The following is a 25,304-nucleotide window of genomic DNA, read 5'->3' as shown; positions in this document are numbered from 1 at the left end:
ATTCTAGCATAATGCTCTATGGTCTTCTTATCTTTCTTTTCATCGTCAATTCATAAAGCCGCATTAAATAAGTTGGGGTACCATTAAAAAGAAAATATCCTACAATTGATTTATAATCTTTAGGGCAGAGAGAATCAATACAATCGTATTTTTTTAAACCTATTTCGCAAGTGTAATACCGCCCATAGCTGTCGAGCTAATTTAAAAAGATTACAGTATTTTCTACGTTAGAGGTATATAATACTTTGTGTATACTGTTAAAAATGGACACAAAACGCCCCGTTAGAGGCGCGGAACATCAATGTCTTTAAATTTTATTTGTCATATTAATCTGTGTTCGTACTAGGGATTTTAATTAATTATTGGGGCATATTATTGTCTAGTTTATACTCAAGATAAAAACTTTTGATTTCAACATTTTAGTGTTTGAATTTAATTTATTATTAGACAAATTTACGATTTTTAAAAATTCATAGCTAACAAAAATCCAGGCGCAAATTTACTAAATACATTAAATTTTAATATGATTTTTACTATAATCAGGAATAACTAACAATTTTTCTATGTAATTATTAGTAATATTTCGGGTTAATTAAATTAAAAAATAATTGGAAGGGCTAGAATTCGAATACTAAACTGTGTAAAAGTGGCCTCTTTGACTCGCATGTTCATGCAAAAATTAATCTTTTTTTTAACAAAATCCCATAGTCCTGACACAGATTTATAAATTAAGTAGCATTAAATATTTTTGGGCACAGGTTGAACGGGTCTTACGTTGAATTTCTCTTCGGGCTTCCAATCCCACACTACGGGCATGGAGCTCTCGTAGTGGAAGCTGTACATCTGACTTGAGACATGTTTTGAAAGGTCCTTCGGCTCGGGGTATACGGAGGCGAGTCCTGTAATGTATATAAAATATATCCTTAGTTTGTTTAGCTATGGCGTCATAAATTTACGAGTCCATTCACATTGCCACGAAATCGCAGCGTTGTTGTTATTGAAAATGTGCGTAGTATAAACTTTATGTCAACCGTGTAAATACAAACTAAATGAGCCAATCGAGTCACTAATTCCGATATTCTGTATAAAATTAGTTATCGTTTTAATATCTATAGTTTAAATACGTGAATATTTTATTATTATACTAGCAGACTCGGCCAAGCGTTGCTGTGGCTATGGTTGTTATATTACATAGTAGTAAGCTATTCAAGAGAAACGGTATGTGAACACCAGTAATGGGGACCACCATGCTTTTTGGTGGTTATGCCATTAGATTGTAGCTTATGTGAAACTTTGGTACTTTCAACACACGCCATCTGTTAGAATTGTGACTGTCAAAAATTTGCAATAAAGTAATATTGCGAGTATAAATTGAGATTTAAGCTATCCTATCTTTTAAGTTAGATCAAACTGCACACGGTGTGCAAATTTGATTGAAATCGGTTAAGTAGTTTAAGAGTCCATAGCGGACAAACAACGTGACGCGTAATTTATATATATTAAGATTGTATAATTATAATGTGACAAAAACTATTAGTTTAATTTTTCCTACAATTTACAAAGTAATACAAACCTATCAAAACTCTTTTAATTAAACATCCATTTATTTTCTAAAAACGATACATTACTTCAATATTGACATTTCTCTAAATATCTATTAAGTTTCGCTACGATATTACGTGGTATTTCACAAATATTAAAAACTACAAGAGCAGATACATAGATTATTTCTGTACTTCTAAATACGAATCTATTAATATGTCTAGCATGACTAACTATTAATCGTAGTACGGACTTAGAAACCTGTTCTAGCAACAAAAATGTTAGTGGCTCGGAAATTGTCTGCCTTCGCAATCTGTATAATCTGGTTTGGAATAATCTGGCCATTTGTATATGTCCGGTACCTGGGGCTCGTAATGGCAGTTGTATTGACGTATTTGTATATGTCGTTTGAAATCGACCGGCTTTGGGTAGGCGCATGCGCACTCTGAGTAAATACAAGGAGATAAGTCTGAGGAATTTTTCTTTATTCTAAACCTATTTTTTTGATAAATACTTAATACAAATCGCAAGATCGCTAGCGGAATAAACTTGGAGTGTTCCTGTTTTGTCCAGAGGCAATTATACGTCGCGTGTTCTCGACTTGGAAAAATCTTTACAATGCTATTATAGACTCCGCAAAAAAAGACAACATTCATAGGAACATATGTAGGTTACACAAAGTTCACCGGGTCATCTAGTACTCAATATAATTTTTCATCAAAGTGATACTTAATGTAATATTTTTTACTGTATTATATTTTTCAGCTATCACCGCTTCGATGAAGAACAACATCTAAAATCTGATAATCTTATTTTTTTTAACCCGAAATACAAAATATTTCATTATTAGAAAAACGTATTAGATTTTAACGCACGGGAGATCGCGCTAAGAGCGCGGCCACACGATGCCGTAACGGTACGGTACGCCGCCGCACCGCAATTACTTCGAGCTATAGGGTGCCACACGGGCGCGTTGCGGTGTGGCAATATATTTTACCCCTTCCCGCCTCGTCTCGCGCTTGGGGTGCGACGCCGTGCGGCGGCGCAACGCATCGTGTGGCCGCGCTCTAAGTCTCTTTCCTAAATCTTACAGTGCCTTTTTTTAAATGTAATTTAATTTTAAATTAAACTCGTAAATATAAAACAAATTTACAACAAGTTTGATTTGGGAACCCTCTTACACTAATAAACCTGTACCGTAAAGAAAAGTAATTTACATTTTTATATTTTAATTTATTATTAAAACTTTTACGATAAAACTTTAAACATAAACTACATACCTTCATCATACGCCATCTTAGCGACTTCAATTGCAATAGCGAGAGAAACCTCCTTGACTTCCGAGAGAGAGGGATAGATGCGTCCAAGCGCTAAGTCCGATTCGCTCACGTAATTTGCTAGAGTCTGAAACGCACATATTGCCAAACATTTAACCATAAATTACCATAATTAAAAAAAAAAACGATGTCAACTAAAAAGGAAACTGCGTACTCATATCTCTAAACTACTAAAGCGATTTTGATGACACTTGCCACTGTTTACTTAAATATAAACTATTTAAACCATCATATCACTTAGTTTCCAAAAATGGGGACAGTTCAAACTGGTATTCTTCTTTTTTTGAAGTCAGTTAAAAAGCCTGTGTATAGTTTGTACTTTAAGTGCCTTTTCCCAAAACAAATTAAAGTATACAGAACATAGTAACATAGCAACTGTTCGAGGCTTGTTATTATACTATTACTTATACTAAGGGGCAAATTATTATAGTAAATATAAGGAGTAGAATAAATTTTTGATCGAATGTAACAAGTTTAAGATAACTTTTAAAAGAACGACCAATAAACTGTTGATAATATTCAAAATCAAATAAAGTGTTTTGTATTATTTCAAATAAATCTAAAAATAGCTTCTTATCAATGACAAGATTGACTGATAAAAATATATTTGATAACTGATATTATGCGAACTAAATAGTAAATATTAGCTTAAACAAGTGTAAGATATAAAAATTTTAAGCAACTGATTTTTATTATTATATAGTTAAATAGCATACACCCTATGCTCATTCACTTACTCACTCCTTAACTTGACGATAAAATAGTGTTAGAAAAAGTAATGTCTCTGGTGATTAAAAGTATTAGAAATGGCGAAATACAATTTAAATTGGCATAACATTCTTATCAAACAAAAATAAATATATTCGACTAACTCGAAATCTATACTAAAAAGCAGTATTGCCGCTTTGATTGACATAATATCTAAAAAGTTTGATTGTTTAATCTCGCTTTTAATTTGGGGTTCGAATAAGAGCGGGTAAGAAGAACTGGCAAGAAACATTCCGCCACTCTTTTTAATCGCCATTATCATACAAATTGTTTGAACTGGATCAAATCAATCCCAAGGATTAGGATCATTTAAGTATTCCTCAAATTTATAAAAAGCTTTATTGATTACTTTTCGTTTACTCGTTAAACTTTGAATTTATTTAGTGATAATTCTCTAATTTCGCTTGGGAGTTTGTTGTAAAAACGAAAGAATTATAATAATCGCATATATCTGTGGTTACAATATCTCACAATATGAGGGAATAGTAATGTCGCACAAGCACAAAAATAGAAAGTATTTGCCGATTTTTTATAATTAAACAAGTAAAATTATGTTGGGTAACACAAGTAGCAATACAATTTTGGGATAAAAAATCTTCAACTTACCCTTGCAGCAGTAAGGAACATAGTCTCGGGTATGTGATGGGTAGCAGTCGCGATAACACCTAACGCGATTCCGGGGAAAATGTACGAGTTATTTCCTTGACCTGTAAGGAACTCCTTACCGTCGTATTGTACAGGGGGGAAGGGAGATCCAGATGCGAAGATACAACGACCCTGGAAATATTGGTATTTCATACATTTTATTTTTATAAGGAACAATCTTGCAAACTGTGTTTTGTTCTATGCCTTTCTTCCTCTGCTTGAGTTTACCGTCTTGCTTAAGAATTCTCAGTTCCATATCTACGTATAGTAGATTTCAATAAAAAATACTAATTTCAATCTTGTTCAGATTTGTCATGATACCTGAGAAATAAAATAAAAAATAAAATAAAATAAAAAGCTGTGTAAAAAGGCTTACTATAAAGTTAACGATTATCTAGTTGATACAAGGGCCTGGGACTAGTGCTAGACAGGCTACTTCTAATTAATTTGCGATATTTGTTTTAAGTGTTGTTTGATGATTTGCTATATTAAAGAGTACCGAGTTTTTTTCGCCGGCTTCTTCTCTCGGCCTACACCCTCTGTCTCCTTAGCCGATGAGTTAATAATAATTTAATGACGTGGAATAAGTGACACCCTGTATCTTATGTTCCATAATAAACATATTTTATTTTTTTACCTAATAATTTCTAAGGTATCATGACAAATCTGAACAAGATTGAAATTAGTATTTTTTATTGAAATCTACTATACGTAGATATGGAACTGAGAATTCTTAAGCAAGACGATAAACTCATGCAGAGGAAGAAAGGCATAGAACAAAACACAGTTTGCAAGGTTGTCGCTTATTCTTAATAAATGTTTATAAAAATAAAAACCTTATATATTTTTTATTGCACCAATACTGACTTATTTATTTACAGCAAAAAAGTATTATAATAATAATTAGTAGCGCCACTGATTGACCGCTTTAGGTCTGTGCCTCAGATTTCTGAATCTGTTTCATGATCATTTTTCAATCTAATAGGCATGTAGGTAATCAGCCTCCAGTGCCTGACACACGCCGTCGACTTTTTGGGTCTAAGACACGTCGGTTTCCTCACGATGTTTTCTTTCACCGTTCGAGCGAATGTTACATGCGCACATACAAAGAAAGTCTATTAGTGCACAGCCGGGGATCGAACCTACGATCTCAGGGGTGAGATTTGCAGGCTGAAGCCACTAGGCCAACATTGTCGCAAAAAAAAAGTATTATAAAAAGTTTTTATACAATTAAGGATAATTTTATACAGTTAGCAGAAAATAACTTTAAATCTAAAGCTAACTTACATCAGTAAAGTTGTATGCATCCTGGGCGGTACATTCCGCTTTACTAGTGGGGTTGGACAACGCGAAGATAACTGGGCGCTCAATGTTCTGGGCCATCTGCCTCAACACATTTTCATTGAAAGCGCCACCTACCGTCGAACACCCTGAAACAATCACACTGGGTTAGACCAAAATTCAACGGAAAATAAGACTCCCTAAATATTTAGTTATATATACTGTGTAAACTCTTTATAACGAATTTCAAGGGACCGAGCCTTTCCTTTCGTTATAGAGAGGATCCATAAGGAGGGAAGAGAAAATAACCAAATTTAACCAATTACAATAATTTTTATATATATATATATAATAGATAGGTGACGATGGTGCGTTTAGTAACTGAGACCAAAATTTCCTACAGGCAATGTAATCTAAGAATCTTAAGTATGTTGTTGATATCTAAATATAAAAATATCTCTTAGTTATAGAGAATGGCTTTGCGTTCAATATAAACCACAGCGGTTTTCTAATGTAACTTATTATAAAGAAATTAAAAAATAAGGAACTTCGTTCCAAAATGCATTTTTTACGTTAAAGGAAGTTTCTGCTATAATGAATGACGTTATAAAGAGTATACATTGTAGTATATACATATATCTACCTTAACAGCTAATAGCCAATGTGATAGTCGTGTTACTTAATAACTGAAACATATTTACGTCGTTTTTGCGAATTCGTCTGACAACGTATAAAAATATCGATCCTTTCCGAGACAGTATTAAGCACTCACAACGCCAGGTGCCACAAATTCGTTCTACCTAGGGACTGCAAATAACTTTCATTTCCACCGTCTCAGAAAGCGGTTTGGTACAAATAAACTGAGTTATTGCAGAACACTTGGATTACTAATAATTCCCGTTCAAAAGAAAGAATGGTGATTCATCCCTGCAAGCACTGGACCCGATCTCCCCTAGCTGTTACTAAGGCGAATGGTCTGTGAAGGATACTTGCTGTGTCAAGTATCTTCACAAATCAACAATGGGCGTGGAGAGGCGGACGCAACCGCCGCATCGCATGTCGGGAAGCGGATAAGGCTCTGCTGTTACCGCATCCCGCCTAAGGCGATTGTTGGTGGCGCCTTGGCGAGATTATCGCGAGTCCCACATAACCCTCCCGCACTAAGCAGTCGAACCGGGGTAGGGTATGCGCAATGCCATTCCCCAAGCAAAAAAAAAACTAATAATTCCCGGTACAATATTAACAACGTAGCAGGAAACCTATAACTCCCGTCGGGTTTCTAGGTTGTTGTGTCCAACTGTCTCTACCACAGATGAATATGACTGAACCGTGTTTTAATATGACCTAGAACTCTATTAAATCTGACAGCGTAAGTCTCTATGCCATAGAGTCTATGGATTACGCTGTCAGCACGCTGTCTATTGTTCAACGAGAGTTCCTTTTTTAAATGTTTCTTTTCGCAAAACATTATCGTTTCAAAGTTTTATTATTTAAACAATTTAGCAGTCGTTTGAATTATATGCTTACTTGCCTATATTGCTCTCAAGTCAGTGTTAAATGATAGTTTGAATTACAAATTTTTTTACTGTATCCACGTAATAGAAATATTTATTTCCATACAATATAATTGCATGCCATATTACATATAGAACAATACATACAATTGCATATAGTCGATAAGTTAAGGTAAACAACGAATCCTAATAAATCTGATATTTTGAATCCTGGCGTTAAATTAAGCACCTAAACAAAGTTACTTTCGTTATCATATTTTGAATTATGACAACACCGGACAACAATAACCAACAAAACCTTAGTAGTATTTAAAAATAGAAAGAAATAATCGACTAACCAATAAGACAGCTAGGTTTGATCTTCGCTATACAAGCCTCAAAGCTCGTCTCAGGCGCAATGTTCTTTCCAAATGCCTTGGCGTGTTCAGGTACGCCTCCTTCCCTTCTTGTCGATAGCAGACCGTCGACATCAAACATATAAACTCTGTCCTGGGCTTGTTCCTTGGTAAGACCTTCGGCGACCATTGCAGCAACTGTCAAATTTGCAATACCATTGGCAGCCTAAAATTGAGAAAAAAAATCTCACATATTATAACTGCAGTTTATAAATAGATAAAAAAGGGCCTTATTCAGGACCTTCCTTTTCATTAGACAATTTTTTTGGTTCTTACATGCAAAATACTAGTTAATAATTAAAATCGTACACCATTATCATATTTATTTAATTTTATGCGTGTCAACATTTAAAGACAACAAACAAAGAATTATTTCTGTATATTTAAGATTACTTTGGCAAATCACTCACAGATCCAGCACCAAGGAAGAAATAGATATTTTCACTGAGTTTCCGCTTTGTCACCCTAATGGCGGCCATCAAACCGGCGACGGCCACACTAGCCGTACCCTGGATGTCATCATTGAAGGTGCAGTACTTGTTGCGGTACTTCGCTAGCAAACGACCAGCGTTGCCAAGCGCAAAGTCCTCGAACTGTAAAAGGTATTAGATGAAAGATATATGTAAATCTAATTTATGTATTGCTAATAGCAGTTTGGGGCTCTACACTCTACAGCACAGAGCAATTTAGAAATAATACAACGGTTCCAGAACAAAGTGATTCGGAACATTGTCAATGCACAGTGGTATATAAAAAATTAAAGTATGGTACAAGGATCTTAATACAGTCTTAAATACGCTAAAATGGTTTGCCTTCTTGATACAACAGGAATAAGACGCTTAAAAAGAACTCGTGTAGTGATAATTAGTGCAAGTGCGGTATCACGGACACACGAACATAATGTCAAAACATTATAGAACACTAAGACTGTTAATGAACATTACTTTAGTTAAAACTATTCGCTAGCATTGTAGAAAATTAAGTCAAAATAATATTACTTATTACCCATAACTATTGTATAGGCTAGATTGTAATTCATGTAAAGTCGCACTCTCTTTTGTGACCTTCGTTGAAAATCGTTGTGATTTATGATAATAACAAATTATTAATATAGACAATAAAGAACTATGCCATATGATATCTATAATTTGGTATTCATTGCAATCATGTATTAATCTTGGAACAGCGTCGTCAAAACATATTTCTGGAGAAGATAAGAAAATATAATTTTATCAAAAAAAATCTAAACACAAAACAAAAAGGTGATGTGATGTATATCGTGAATAACGTCATAGTTCTTATATAATCAAATCCTTGACCGTGACGCATAGCAACTCGTATCTGGTTCACACTGATTTCGCTTTACTGTATTCCGACAATTACGTACAATTTGGCTTAACTACTTAAATTACTAAAACTTACTGGAATTATCGACCAAATCGAACGTTATTCTTAGAATCAGTCAAGACTAATCAATTATGTATAAACAATCATATATTTAAGTGTGATAATAGAAAGAGTTCTGAAGACGTAACAATATGTATTATGGTGTACATAATTTTAAATTAATGTTTATTCAATCCTTATTTGACGATCACTGTTTTTCTAACACATATTACTAAACATAGAAAATGGGATCTTAATATAGGTATATATTAGGTCCTTACATATAAAATTGGCGTTTTGTATGGGAGGAACAAAAAGTATATTTTTTTAAATAGAATATATTTAATTAATCAAAGTATGTACCATTGCGTAGTTCATAGTTCATTGATCTCTTTACTAAAAAAAACATTCGGACGCGAATCAATAAAATCGTTGAAGGTGGTTTCGAGTGCCCCATCAGAGTCGAATTTTATACCTTGCAAGAGGTTATCCAAATTTAAAAAAAAATGGTATAAATCTGTTAGATCAAGGCTCTGCAAATATCTATGTGTTGGAATTCCTAACCAAAGAGGAAATATTAAATCATATAAGAAAGACCTAATATTAAAACAAGCGTAAGTTATTTCTAACCAGAGATAAGTTACGCATAATTATAAAAGTAATTGTTTACATTGTAATACAATGTAAGACTTGGTTAATTAACCACCTACCAAGCTTGCTTACGTAAACCATAGCTATTATTTTTCGTCAGTATTAAACTTGAATATTATCTAAATCCCTCAACGATAGCGCAGATCGATAACGGTTCAATGTCAACAGGTAGGAATAGTAAATTACGGATCTAGAATAATAAACAGGAATTTTAAATGAGACGTCAGTGAGCCTAGCCTATTCAAATCAAAATCATTTATTCATGTAATAGGTAATAAGAATGTACATTTATGAACGTCAAAAAAATGCTTCTAATTTTACATTTACTATTATGGCTATTAGCAGGATATATGCAATTTAATATATAGTACAGAAAGAAAGTACCACGCTGAAATTTCCTATTTCATAGTCGTTTTAAAGCAAAAATAAAACTCACAACCTGGTGGCAAGAGAACTGACCGAGGCTGTGTTTCTGGGAGGGAATTGTGAAAGACTTCGAAACAATAGGTGTTCAAATTTGGAAGCAAGAATAACGAGATAGATTGCGATGGCGAAAGATAGGTATGTTTGGATCACTAAGGCCTATAAAGCGGCTGTACAGCCATGTTGTTCATGACGATGATAAATGTAGTATGTGTAGGAAGATCTTCTTAGGAAATGCTATTCAACAAAACAAAATTAATGACACAAAGCGAAGGCTACAGACTTTATAATTAGAAAATATACAATAATAGGTCTTTATCAAAAATAATTAATACTTATCGACACTCAATTCTTGGAGAAAGAGTATAATATAAATGACGGTTTACGTTAATACAGTAAGACAAAATAATACATATGTATTTAGAATAAGAAAATTGCGTTATTGGTTGGAAAAACTGCATATAATCTAGCGTAGGTCCAGTCTAGACCTACCACAATACGTACTCGGCCAGAGACATCTATTTTAAGAAATGGAAGTGATATTTATTGCATTCTATAGCAAGGCGTAAAGTGACTTTTAGACGGGCCATTTATTTACGAATATGTATAGCTGCAAGTGTGTGGCTGGTAGCATAAGCCAGCATTTATGGCTAGACTATGCAATACTCGGTCATTGTTTGAAATTCGTGTAGCTTTTAAATAATCGTTCATCGAGTCTTATTTCCAGACTTATAATATCTAATGTATCACGCCTATTGAAATAAGGTCGAAACAACATTTTTCTTAGGTTTTTGTTTTGCCTATGCTTTTAAAACGTTGCAGCAGCGTTTGCCATAGCAGCCATAGGTATAGCCAAGCCATGTATGTAGACCGTGTAAAGACAAAATAATAAGCCAAATTTAGCTGAAATATTGCAGAGATATACATTTTTCAGCCATGTGCTGCATTAAAATGTTTTTTATATTTTCGAGATATAGTCGGCAATGATGTGTAGCCACATATTTGAATAAATATATGGCTACACATCGTTGGCTTTAGACTAGGCAAAACTAAAACAACGCCCTAATTTTAATCTATATTATTTTATGTTAACAATTAATAGCTTGCTTCCATTGCATTATTGATTTAAATACCTCTGTACAGTGAAAATTGTTTTTAGTTTCAGATTGACTTTTACTTTGCTTGAAATCAGAAGTATTTATGCAAAGAAATGTAAATACATATATGTAGTATGAAAAACGTTGATAATGTTATTTCATATAACAACGTTCACACACCGTCACACAGAAAAGACAATTTTGTATCAAAGTGAAATTCGTGTTTTTATAAATTTGAAAGGATGAATCTCAATTCACAGTGGTTCCATTTTCATGGTCATTGTATAAATATCTCTCCCTCGCTTTAGTTAGGGTCCTTAATGGGATCAAGTATCATAAATCATACGTAAATGCAGGTGTATGCAGTTATCCATAGTACAGCTTGTATTATAATATTATAATCTAATTCAAGTAAAATAAATATGATTTTTCCAGTATTGTCTATATATGGTTCAGTCATATTCTAAACCAGTGATTCCCAAAGTGGTCTATATCGACCCCTAGGGGTCTATGACAACCTGCAAGGGGTCTACGTCAGCGAAAAAAAATTTGGGGGTCCATGAAATGAAAATGGGGGTCCACGATAGTGGATCTCAACACATACACTGATAGTAGCTATTTACTTACATCATACTATCTTATAATATCAAAACATATACATTATACTGACTTATTGCTTATGTTTTTTTATTTATAGTTTATTTTATGTATATTTAATGCTACGTATATTTTACATAACAGATACAAAATTTTATTTTGAGTAGTTTTAATTTAAATTCAATTAATAAATGTATAAATTAACATATGTTTTTACTTTAAGTTTTTAACACTTAACTTCACTACAGTTAGAAATTTACAGGAAATCAATATCAGGTAAGTAGGGGTCTACCCAACACGGAAAAACATGGCAAGAGGTCTAAGACACAAAAAAGTTTGGGGAACTCTGTTCTAAACAGACACTACTCAATACCTTACTCTTATTGTAGTGCACGTGAATATTACGATATTATTTTTCACATCTCAAATTCGTGTGTCCCATAAGACAATATGGTAAAATATACATTATGCGCGAGTGTGGGCTGGTAGCAATCCACAGGTTTAAATGTAGACATTATAATGAGCAACCTCTTTCAAAGCTTTATATGACTAACCTTTAGTTTTCATGACTATAGTCATAAAAACAAAATCAATGAAATCCCAGTATTTGGCAAAAATAGACGAAAGGATACTTTATTTAGACGGTTTTTTCATTTATGAAGTAGCCAATATCATTACTTTTTATAGAAATATAGGTTAATAATGTCAATAAAATTTGTTTATAAAAAATATTTGGTGTATGTACGAAATTGAAAATTATAAATACTGGGTCTAATTAATAATAGGTCTAATAAATAAAGTACGATGTCCGTGACTAGTTATTTTGAACTAAAGGTAAAATGCAATTGTAATATTAAATTCAAGGTTAGACTCATTTACGATAATAGATATGTCACATTGTATATTTAAATATAAATTAGAAAAGTAACCGGATATAGCTTCTTATTATGAATAATCACAAGGTCACAGAAGCATTTATGTTTTATTAAATTCCTTATATTTGGTCTTACAAATAGAAGGAAAAAAATAATAAAATCATAGTCAATGTAACATGTAATATATACATATGTTGTCTAAAATTTTATTAATTTTAAAATCAAAGAGATTACACAAATTTTCAGTTAAAAACTTGGGATGTATAGGCATAATTTTATCATAATTTGAATTTAGAATAACAACCTTACTAACTTTAATTGCGAAACATCAGGAGTACTAAACATGAAAACAAACATAACAAGTTTTTTTAATTAAATGTTTAAACCATCGTTGGTACATTAAATATTTGTGTAATTTTATAATTTGTTGTATGCCTAATGACGATTTATTATTAAGGATAAAATACATAATATTGTAACTGTGAGAAGTCTAGGTTTGCTTATTGCCTTTATTCCTGACTAGCGGCGCGTCCCGACTTCACACGGATTCATTTTCTGTTCTTTAATATTGTGGAATATTTTTTGTCCTATCATAAATCGTTTTCGCAGCGCATGCGATGAAATATATTTTATAGGCATTTTTTTTAACACCTTGGGTGACATTATTGTAATTTTAGTAGGGATCCTAATTTTTATCTTGCATAATAGCATTCAAATGGTAAAAGAATGTGTAAATCGGTCCAGTACTTTTTGCGCCAATCCGTTAAAAACATACTTACATACAAATCTTTCCTCTTTATAATATTAGTATAGATGACTCGATGATGATAATTAAAATATCGATGAAGAAAAAAATCGTTTGGTTAGGGTTAGGGAAAATCACAATCATTACAATTTCTTGATAATTTTGATTTAATACTGTCGTATCAAAACTGATAAGCCAACAGCTGATATAAGATTGCAAACATTATCAATATTACATAAATAAATTCCATACAATCAGCGTGATCATTTCAAAGCCCAGTTATTAGAGGTATATATGCCTCTAATATCAATATACGCAGACAATACATATTGGAGTTGTTACCACGTAATACGCAATACCGTATTGTAAAGCAACTTTATTACTTTGTTTATAAACAGATACATCGTAGTTAAAATTCTTTGAACAATTCTGATGCCTATCGACGCATTTCCGCACCAATACATCGAGAACGGTTTAAGAAAAGAACTAACCACTGGAAAGCATTATTGATGTAATGTCGTACCTCAAATCTAATATATAAAATTCTCGTGTCGCAGTGTTTGTAGTTAAACTCCTCCGAAACGGCTTACCCGATTCTCATGAAATTTTGTGTGCATATTGGGTAGGTCTGAGAATCGGACATCTATTTTTCATCCCCCTAAATGTTAAGGGTAATCCACCCCTAATTTTTTTTATTTTTATGATACAGCATTAAAAAATACATACAACACCTAATTTTCACCCCTCTACGATCAACCCCTATTTTTTATTATAAGTGATATACATGGCAAAACGACGTTTGCCCGGTCAGCCTAGTATTTGTTTAAAAATCTTTTTTTTGAGGACCACCAGTAACAATGAAATGTTGCATAGTTCACCTGTATGAAAAAAAAACCTTTTCGTTTCGTATTCATAAAATGATACTTTTAGATCGAATCGCTTTACACCTACTTATAGGCCCTTCTTAGGCGCCTTGCATGGCTATTGACATTGCAATAAATGAGATTACACCCACTATACAATTTAATTTTGCATGTTTCTTACACATGTGGAACATAGTTAATTTATATACGTTTTATACGCAAACAGTAAAAAAGTCTATGTCGAATTTCGAAGTCGATTAGGTAAACATTATGTTTTGAATATAAGTTTATAAGAGGTAAGAGCGTTAGGTATTTGTATACCTACCTAACTTACCTGAAATAACCAATCATACATAACTATTGTTATTATGCATTGTACACAAATAAAACTCTGTTCATGTTCAAACTCGGGGCACTTCAATAAAATAATACGAGCAATAAAAGATCGAGTCGTACTCAAAAAGCTTCTTAATAAACGTGCTTACTCACGTCTACTGTCTGGACGAAGCGATAAAATTGGATTCAATTTACCGTGTAGTATTTGGAATACGAAATAGCGAGAGACAATCTAGACCAGTGATTCCCAAAGTGGTCTATTTCGACCCCTAGGGGTCTATGACAACCTGCAAGATGTCTACGTCAGCGAAAAAAAATTAGCGAAAAAAATTTGGGGGTCCATGAAATGAAAATGGTGTTTATAAATATTACTATATATATTATAAAATTATAGAAATCCACGATAGTGGTTCTCAACACATACACTGATAGAACCTATTTACTTACATCATACTATCTTATAAAAACAAAACATATACGTTATTTATAAAAGTACCTATGAAGTAAAAAAACTATTATATATGTTTATAAAATTGTGTACATTGTAGGATGTTGGTATTCGCTTTGTGGTCGCAATACATTTTGAAATTTACTGGAAATCAATATCAGTAAGTAGGGGGTCTACCCAACACGGAAAAACATGGCAAGGGGTCTACGACACAAAAAAGTTTGGGGAACTCTGATCTAGACTTATACAGTATAGTCAGTATAAATAAATAAAAATTACTTTATTTGACTCCAAAACATTACATTTAAAAGTTAATCAGTAACATGATATTATATTGCAAATTTTCAAACTCGTTAGGTTAAATAATTCGTTCATGACAAACAAAGTAGGTAACTATACTTTTACAGTTATCTGTTTCTGTTTGACTTTATTAAATTTCAGCCCAGCGTAAATTTAAATGCCGTATTTTCTCTGCATGACTTAAATAAAGATAATACTACTAGGGGCCTCATAGCCTAGCGGTGTTATTAAGTGGCAGCTAGGTGAGGGGTACCGGGTTCGATTCCCGGTTCGAGGACAAGTTTTAATTTAAGTTAAATTTGTTCTGTACCTGTATTTAATTTAAATTTGTTGTTCTGAGGGTTTTGTGGTACCGGGCGAGTGCCTAAACCGTACATGGAGGACACGGTCGAATTTCTAAAGATAAGCACGAATTATAAAAAACCTATACTTAATGCACAAATCTTGCCAGAGCCATAAAAAAATAAGAATATTTATAATGAACAATGCATCGTATACATGTCAATTTTATTGAAGCCTCTCGTTATTTCTAGTAAATAAAATAATGTTAGTAGACCTGTATTTTGTCTAATGATTTATTTTAAATTATTATCTTGTATTTAATTTATTTCAATGGAGGTAGAAATTTGTATTGTGGCTGGTGGTGGAGTTCTTGCTTGTTTTATTATTAAGGTATTAGGTATTAGGTATATATTATTTTTATTGTATATTTAATGATAGAATTATCCAGGTATAGGTATTATTGCGCAGTTTTATTAAATAATAAATCTTTTTACCTGTATATATTTGGCTATTATGTAGTATATAGCTACATATTATTATAACAAGCTGGAAGAATACAAAAAGTCCTAATTACAATAGCACGAATGCGACCAATCTCGTATAAATAAATAATTTCTTTTAAAAGTACACCAAAAGGTTTTAGGAGTGTAATAAAATATTCACAGACTATAAAACTCATATAAAACTGACCTGGAGTAATGTGTTCTGTCCATATCTCTGTACGCACGCCTCCATGAACTCATCAATGAATTCATCGTACTCCTTGCCTCGCACGCGCCTCTGACGAAGCCCGATGTATAGTGGGTCTTCTAATAGATCCTGTGACATATGTTTACCAATTATATACTATAAATAGAGCGGAAATAGAACCAGATTATATGAAATAGTAACAGCGTCTAGTCTTATTCTTATTAACTGCGCATCATTTTATATATAAATAATTGATGTACAGTGAAATTAAATTTTTTTACATTCAGTATCTACGGAACGGCCCAAGTTTGGGTAATGCGTTGGCAGTTTGTGGCAAAGGTGGGCGGATGATTTCCATGATGTTGAAGAATGTGGCTGTACCAAACAAAAAAAAACTTAATTGGAAAGATGGAAGATTACCCAAGATGGGGTGGGGTTTACTATAAAAACAATTTAACATTATTATTAAGTTAATAGTCAGATTTTAAAACTACTAACATATACTGTCAAATTTTAGTAAAGTAAGTAGAGTTAGTATAGTAAATAAAATAGCCTATTATTATTCATTCGTACGAGTACCTACTGTCGAATTATTACGTAACAATATCAATATATCATAATAGTCAAGCTCAAATTAGACTTTATTTTCTGAATAAAGCGAATTATTAAACCATTTTTCGTCATAACTTAATTTTTTTTGAAATATATCTGATTTTTTTATTTAAATACTAAATTGTGTATAAAATTAAAAAAACCTATTAGGAATTTTAAGTAGCCACACATGGCGCATTAAGTTCTCTGTTCAGCGCCGGTGCTTAATTTATGTGTAATTTCGATGTAGTTAGATCAGCGCATATATCACCTTTGGTTCAAGTGATACAACATTTATGACGGGATCTCAATCAATATCGATATTGAACGTTACAGAGTACCAGTACGCACGCGTAAATCTATACGCGTTATCAATCTGTTATCTATCTAATATTATACGTCGTAATAGCATAGGTATAAGCTGTTTATATATATAAAAATGAAACCCGTTTTTCGTTGTCACGACATAACATGAAAACGGCTTGACCGATTTGTCTGATTCTTTTTTTATAATATTCCTTGAAGTACGAGGATGGTTCTTACGGAGAGAAAAATTAAAAAAAAAATTGAGTGGAAAAAGTCTAAAAACAACACTTTTCTATATTCCCATACAAAATATTCGTAATAATATTTAAAGGCAATTTGAACTTTAATACCATATCATAAAGTTCAAGTGTTAGTGGAGGGGTTCCGGGAAGGTAAATTTTTTTTATTTTTTGACATAATGTATTTGTTGTATTATCAACTTTCTTTTTTTATCTTACTAGCTAGACCGGGTGTCCCGAATAGCAGAATAAGTATTTAAAAAAAATTAAGAATCGAGTGTTAGACGGTACGATGTTCGCCAGGCCAGCTAGTAATTCATAAATACAATTGCGAAAAAATATAAAATACTGTTTATTTTGCTTATTAGCTTTGAATTCTTGCCAAAAATAACAGGGTCATCGTAACAAAATACAAACTCGATCGATATGAAACAGCTTGCATTTGCAAACATTGAAAATTTATCGGTGGGCAAGCCCTTTATAGATTAATACCATTAAGAGTTGATACACAGTCGACACATACATATATACAACTTGTTTCTCTAGAAACAAAACTAAAATAGAACGTATTATTACCAAAGTACGCAGATAATTATTATCTTTAATCCCTCTATATTATCTGCATTTTATGAAGTGATGATCAAGTCTACTTTTTATATTATTTACATATTAAACAATTCACGAAGAATCACTACGAAAATTTACAATATTCAAGACCAGGATTCAAATTATGGACGCTAAAAATAGTCCATTACAGATATTAATATAATTATGTAATTTAATACATTTTTTTTTCTTTTCTCACATTGGTTGCCTGGAAGAGACCGCTCGAAAGCGATAAGGCCGCCAGTTGCCATTCCTTTACATGTTAAATTTGTATATGATAAAGCAACAAAGTATGAATAAATAATATGAAAGTGACCCAAAATAAATTTCCAGAATTAGAGGAGGAATTTCTCATGACTTAAAACGAACATCCAAAAACAATTATTAAAAATGAGATTCCAATTACCTGGTTATCTGTTCCCACATCCAATGTGATGGGTAGGCACTGGTGAGGCTTAATTCCAGCTAAGGCGGTGTACAAGGACAACTTTCCCACGGGAATGCCCATACCATACGCGCCCAGATCACCAAGACCCAATATACGCTCGCCGTCCGTAAATACGATGGCTCTTACGTCTGGCTCTGGCCTAAGAGATATATATATCAGAAATCAGAAATATATCAGCTTCATGTGTTAAAGTATTATTGATAAATCAGTGGCACTACAAGCTTTTTAGGTTTCTGTATCTGTTTCATGATCCTTTGTCAACCTAATAGGCAAGAACATGCCGTCGACTTTTTGGGTCTAAGGCAAGCCGGTTTCCTCACGATGTTTTCCTTCACCATGTTTAATGCGCAAATATAAAGAAAATCCATTGGTGCACAGTCGGGGATCGAACCTACAACCTTAGGGATGAGAGTGGCTGAAGCCATTGGCCAACACTGCTCGCAAAGTATTATTGATATCCAAATAAATAATAGCTAGTAGAAATAATAATCAAAACACAGATTCGGCTTAAACCAACCAGATAATAATACTTTTAGTACAAATATACACAAAAGAAATAAGTTTGACCTAATCGCTGGCACAAGCCAGTATTACCATATAAAGAGGCACTCACCAGTTTTTAAGTATATTAAATACGTGCCCCTTATCGTTTATGGTAATAAAGAGGCCTCTAGGTCTTCTATAGATGAGACCGAACCGTTGGCAAGCGAGTCCGACAGTCGGAGTGTACACAATTGGAAGATACTTCTCCACATTCTCCGACAGAAGACGGAAAAACAATTTCTCATTTCGATCCTGTAATAATTAAATCATATTACCAAATATTTCACAATTTAATTATTGCGCAATTTGAAATATTAAACGTTCAAGATTAACATACTTAATATGTAAAATATTTCACGCAAAATAACATGCATACTATCCCCGTAGCCTAGTCGATTACTTAAGCATATAAAAAATCTAAATACACTAAAACATATCAAAGAATCTGTAATTTTACGAGACGGTACCGTTTCGCAGGTACAGAACATACATTTTGGGAAGCAGAACCAGAGCAGTAACCTATATAAGTCTGAAGTATAGAAATACTTCTTTCCGAAATATCGTATAACAGAATAGTATTAAATGTAATCCTTGCTTGATAGTTTGGACGCACAAAAATGTTTAATTGTGTGGAAGACAGAAAAAACGTCTTTAAAGTCTTTACTCAACGATTACAATTCTTCGATTTTGTTCGGTACTTTAGTTTCCTTAGTGTGTTCTAAGATAAAAAAAGAATCAAATTTAATTTAAGAAGTAAATTATTCTTAGACAATAATATGACACAGTGTAAAGATGACTTAAAGACTGTGTGAGAACAAACAAATAACCTAACCGTACGTGCACTCTCTTGCGTATACTCTTTATGTGCAGTACTAAAACATAGACAGTTTACGAACCGACTGGGCGTGTCTAGTACTAAAATCTATACTATGTGTACAATTAAAAGAAGAATTAATTTAACTTTAAATGCTTGAGTAATCGGCCAATGTAAATAATTAATAACTGGTACCTTTACGACGTCTAATCACCTGTAACTCAACGAGGTAGAGGTATTTGTTGAGGTTGTCCTCGTATCGGTCAATAGATATCCTGCAAATATCCAGCTGTTCTTCTTGCGTTTTGAACTTGGCTGCTAAAAGACCGTGGATTCCGAGGGCTTGACGCTCCTCTAAAGTAAATGCAAGACCCTAAAAGATGTTCCAATAAAATCTATCTCAGAAATCTTAAAAAGGAAGGACTACATAATATGGAATCGTCGTGTAAATTGATTTATCACTTTGTCATGCAAAATGCTAGTTTTATTTGTTTATCTTATTACTACACGAAAATTTTTAATAGTATCATTACTCTTCTACTTTGATGATATCCCAAAAAAGTGTGATTAATACATTACTAGTACAGTACTAGTAATAATTATTGACGTATTACTGGAAGTATCTATACTAATATTATAAAGAGGAAAGATTTAATTTTTTGTTTGTTTGAAATGAATAGGCTCCGAAACTACTGGACCGATTTCACCGTTGGCAATCTACACTATTCCCGAGTGACATAGGCTATGTTTAGTTTTCAAAAAAATTAGGGATGCTTACTAAAACTTGAATAATTTAACCCAAGGTGTAAAAAATTAACAAAAAACTTCCTTCAATCGCGTGCGCTGTGAAAACTATTACTGATAGAACAAAATGACGTATTACAATTTTTCAGGACACATCACTATCTATAAAAAATGTCGCGACAGCATCTTTTATAGTTACGTCACAATAAGCGTCCTTTTATTATTATTTTTTTATTAAAATACCACCTCTAGAAAAGGCTCTTTATTCGTACCTAGGTATTGATCCTTATCAAAATAAATACCAACGTTTCACATAAGCTACAATTTAATGGCATAACCACCAAAAAAGCATGGTGGATTGGTATTCTCCTGCCGTTTCTCTTGTATTAAATATAAGGAACTTTTAGAAAGCCGCAAGTACAAAATGACTTGCACTGTTATAGTAACATACAGCCATGACATAACACTTCTACATTTCAGTGAAGCAGAAAATTTATGAACAAATGAAGCTGTTAACGAAATTACTAATTGAAACTTTGCCAACCTCGTATAAAAATTAATTGGCCCAGTAAACGTTGAAATAAGCAAATTCCAGATTTTATAGGTCTTAATCAGGGTAATATCTCTCTTTTCAATTCTTGGTAACCAGTTCAATTCCAGTTTCAATGTACCGGACATTCAAAATAACTTTCAATGTATTACATAAAATCTTTAAAATCACAATCAGGAACTCGCGAGAATCATCTAGAAAGATCTGTTTTGGGTCGGAAGGCATAAATGAGTCCGAACCCGCACGCATAAATAAATATGCTCCCTTTCCACCCAACTAGGGCTTTCCAGAGTCAATAAGGTCTTTTAAACAGTATATCCTATTGAACCTTACCTTGTTGAGCCGAGGGTCTCTTAGATGGTCGATGCCTCGAATCATGTTCGGACAGACAATGTCGCCAGTTACTTCGTGATAGTTCCGGCATTGTGATAGAGGTGGTTCTAGGAACACTGGACACTTGGTCAGTGCGTACGCAAGAGCCCGATTCGGGCCTATAGCGTTTGTGCAGCATCTAAAACAATCGAGGATTAAATTGTCTATCAGATTAAAAATTATATCAAGTAAGGTTCAGTTATGCGTAGTCCGGTCAATCTAGACCAAAAATGAGAGTGAAGATACATAAAGTCCCAACAAGCTGAAAATCAGTAAAATTGTAAATAATATTTAAAAGTTCCACATCATTCCCGTGTATGGTTTTTCACCAGTCCCACGTTGGGACTTTATGTACCTTCGAATGTCTAAATCGGACTAGTATTAAATTTAAAGTTTGAAAAACTGTCAATTTTCATATTTACGGTTGTATTTTTTTTTGATTAAACTATATTCATATTATGATTGGTTTATAATATCCTATTCATTTCTAATAAAATAAATAATCACAAAAAAATAAGATACAAAACCTTGCTTTAAAATGGCTAGTATAATTTTAATGTATATGTAAAAACACAAGGAATGACCTAATTTTGTAAACTACATTTATGGATTTTAATGGATTCTAACGACTCTAATGATTAGTTTCCTGGTGTTATTTAGAAATAAAACGAAACATTTATTTATTGGATTTTTTTTTATTATCCCGCTCTGAGTTTGAAATCAAAATCAAAATTTCCACTTATTTTTCTTGTCTCATAATCTCGTGAATATTTGTCTAGTGTTCGTTACGGTATTTCAAATACTGAGGAACTATTTAACATAAATTTATCTATACATGTAGTAAAACACCTAAACTAACAATTCAATATGATTTATTTATTTTACGTTCTAACATAAATGTGTAAAAAATACAAGAAAATATGACATCACAAATACACCTCAATTAAATTAGAACTTAAGCAATCTCTCAAGGGAAAAAATTAAACAAACAACCATAAAATAAAAACAATAATAACTAAAACTAAAAAGATAAAAAATAAAATAACGATAACAACTAAAGCTAAACTATTGTTAAAATAATTTTAATTGATTAAAACTCGTTTCGGTTACCGATACAAAGATATATAAGCACACACATATGACCGCTTTTCTCATTCACCTTAATGAAGACAAAATGCCTTATAAAATCAGTACGTTTTTGTACATTTAGTTTTATATATATTTTTTAACTGTGTTACATATTTGAATAACTTTCGGTTTTGACTGCATTAAAACGGGTTCATCTCAATTGTAACTGTTTAACTTGAGTTTGAAATTATAAAAATTATGTATTAAATGTTTCGCGCTTTATAGTTTCATGAATTTGACTTCTGGACAGTTATTTTATTCCAGATTTAATAATTATAAAATTGTAGTCAACGCGTTAATTTTTTAAGGTCAACCAATTCATTAAGCTTGGGATTACTACTAGAATGGAACGTTTGAACCCCTGCTGGGTTCTGCTGGATTTTTCCTTATGGATGCATTACTATGCATACACGATTCGGAACATTAAGGTTATATCCACTACACACAAATTACAATTTCGTCATCACTAGTAAACACGTCATCAATAAACATATAAATTATTTATTGAATTGTGACTCATATAGCGGTACATCATAGAATCCATTATGAATAATCAATGACTTTTCGAAACATAATAGGGATTTCCCATTAAATATCTCACAATAATTATTATCATTACAAAAAATTACCACGCCTGTATTTGTGCATTAATAGTAATTGAAATTTTGATAAAAACATTATCAACAAAATTAAGGTTCTAAAAACCTATATTTATATATATTATTGTTCTACAATATGATGTCCAGAAACTTAGCTGGGTTGAAATTTCATGCATTTCGTAGTGTAATTAGACACTATTACTTTTGAAGGCAGTTTTAAATACAATTAGACATTTTTGGGCGATATTAGAATAATAGAAAACTTAAACTTAAGCTAAATAATATTATTTCAAAATATTTATTTTGTATAACAGTTAAAAACTTTACCATTAACTTTAGTAGAATACATTAAAAAACTGATTGAAATTGTTTTCTATTAGATACCGAAAAAAGCTATAGATTAACATAAAAATATAAACAAAAGTAAGTAATAAATCAACAGCTAGCAAATTTAATAAAATTGTAATAATATTATTTGCTATGCTGTAGTTTATAATCATCAGCACCAGAAAAAAATACCTATGATGGGCAAATACTACATAAAATTATAGATATTTATTATTGTGTTAATATTAATATTAGTAAACAATGAAACACAGTCTATTTCTGTAACTACAAATATTATATATTTTGAGTTACATGTCCAGTGCTGTTGCCAAGAATGAATAAATAGCACTAGCCAAAAATAAGAAGATTAGCTTACAAAATTTTATAATAGGATAAATATCATGTATGTATGTAAAGAACACAACAATATTATATATGTATTAAGAATAATAACATCCAGCTAATTTTGCAGTATTTTTGTGAAAGTGATGATAATGCCAACATATAGACATATAAACAATATTAATAATTTAAATACATTTTCATTTAAGGAAATGGATAACTCCTATGTATTACATAAAATTTAAGAAATGATAAATATATTTGTACACTTACAATACACACACATCAATACATTCAAATTATTTATAAATAAATATAAGTTTCGAAAACTAAAGATATATTATGTATAAGATCAATAATTTCAAACTTAAGGTTTTAAAAAAAAATTCAAGAATAAAGTACAATTTTTTTTTTTACAAGCATTCGCGAAAAATACATAAATGTTATAAATATATTTTTTCAATAAAATTAATATATTTTATTTAGTCTAATGAGTCTAATCCAAAGGCTAATGAATGTGCGATATGAATATTGTATAAATTAAAAATCCGAAGAATATTATACTAATCCATGGCAACCTAGAGTTCATAAAAAAACTAATTACAAATTGGGCAAAATAAAGGTGTCACGTTATGTAAACTCCAAAAATAAACGAGAAGCTATACTCACAGCAAGGATTTGGAGATATTAGAAAACATTTTCAGAGATTCTTTTTCATTTATAATTTAACAAAAGCACAGAAATATCGCTCACTGTTTTACAATTTTTATTTTAAAATATTTTATCGTCCTCCATGTGTAGCACGGTAGGAAGTTCGGCTTCCCATAGATTATAAAATTAATAATTATTGTAAACCTCTAAATTCCATAGAGAATAGAGTAAAGTCTGCCACAATAAAGAATCCAAAGATTCATGTCGTTCACAGGGGGCTTAGACAAGATGGCTTAACAGTAGTGTATGTATAAAGTCGAAAACTAAATTTGTATGAAAATGATAGCTCATGTAACGTGTTGACAGTCGGTAGTCTAGGCCCAATAGGCGTGAGTTGGGATACAATAAGTGTCGCCATAACATTGCTATGAAAAGACACACATTAACGCTCACGCTTTTCGGTGGTCAGCGGCCACTTAATGTTTCCGCAGTGTAGAAAATCTCAAAAGCTGCAGTTTGCAATAATTCAGTACAGCTGTCGCCATCTTTAATGGCTACCGTTTTAAAACATGTTATATTTTGGACGTTTTAACGCTCTTCGTTTCGTTCGTTTTATTTAGTTAAGAGTTTTAGTTTTTTAATGAATCAATGCGAGGATAATTATAATAAAAAAATTCAATGAATCAAGACGCAGATAAATATGAAAATATCAAAAATATCAGCTAATTAGAACAGGTAAATATTTCTTACTTTTCCTATAAGCCATAGTTTTCTGAAATTCGAACATCCTAGTTATATTGGATATCTTTAATTGATATGCATGTAAGTTAATTAAATTGTTCTTTAATTTAAAAAATACATTATGTAGC

The 25,304-nt window shown here is 32.1% G+C and overlaps 1 protein-coding gene across 1 annotated transcript; it reads right to left on the bottom strand.

Moving 5' to 3' along the window:
- Positions 1-167: 167 nt before the first annotated feature.
- LOC125060340 (NADP-dependent malic enzyme) lies at positions 168-24,630 on the bottom strand. Its single transcript, XM_047665214.1, has 12 exons — positions 24,454-24,630; positions 21,350-21,527; positions 19,937-20,095; positions 18,979-19,160; positions 18,324-18,504; positions 16,176-16,304; positions 7,893-8,075; positions 7,426-7,648; positions 5,580-5,722; positions 4,254-4,424; positions 2,823-2,946; positions 168-899 (listed from the first exon to the last, which is right to left on the bottom strand). Exons 1-12 carry the CDS (start codon positions 24,480-24,482, stop codon positions 739-741), a joined length of 1,863 nt encoding a protein of 620 aa, XP_047521170.1. The 5' UTR covers positions 24,483-24,630; the 3' UTR covers positions 168-738.
- Positions 24,631-25,304: the final 674 nt, after the last annotated feature.

The sequence above is a fragment of the Pieris napi genome, chromosome 21 (genome assembly GCF_905475465.1).
Source record: "Pieris napi chromosome 21, ilPieNapi1.2, whole genome shotgun sequence".
Lineage (NCBI taxonomy): Eukaryota > Metazoa > Arthropoda > Insecta > Lepidoptera > Pieridae > Pieris > Pieris napi.
The sequence above is the reverse complement of the archived record's forward strand: the minus strand, read 5'-3'. Positions and strand labels throughout refer to the sequence as shown.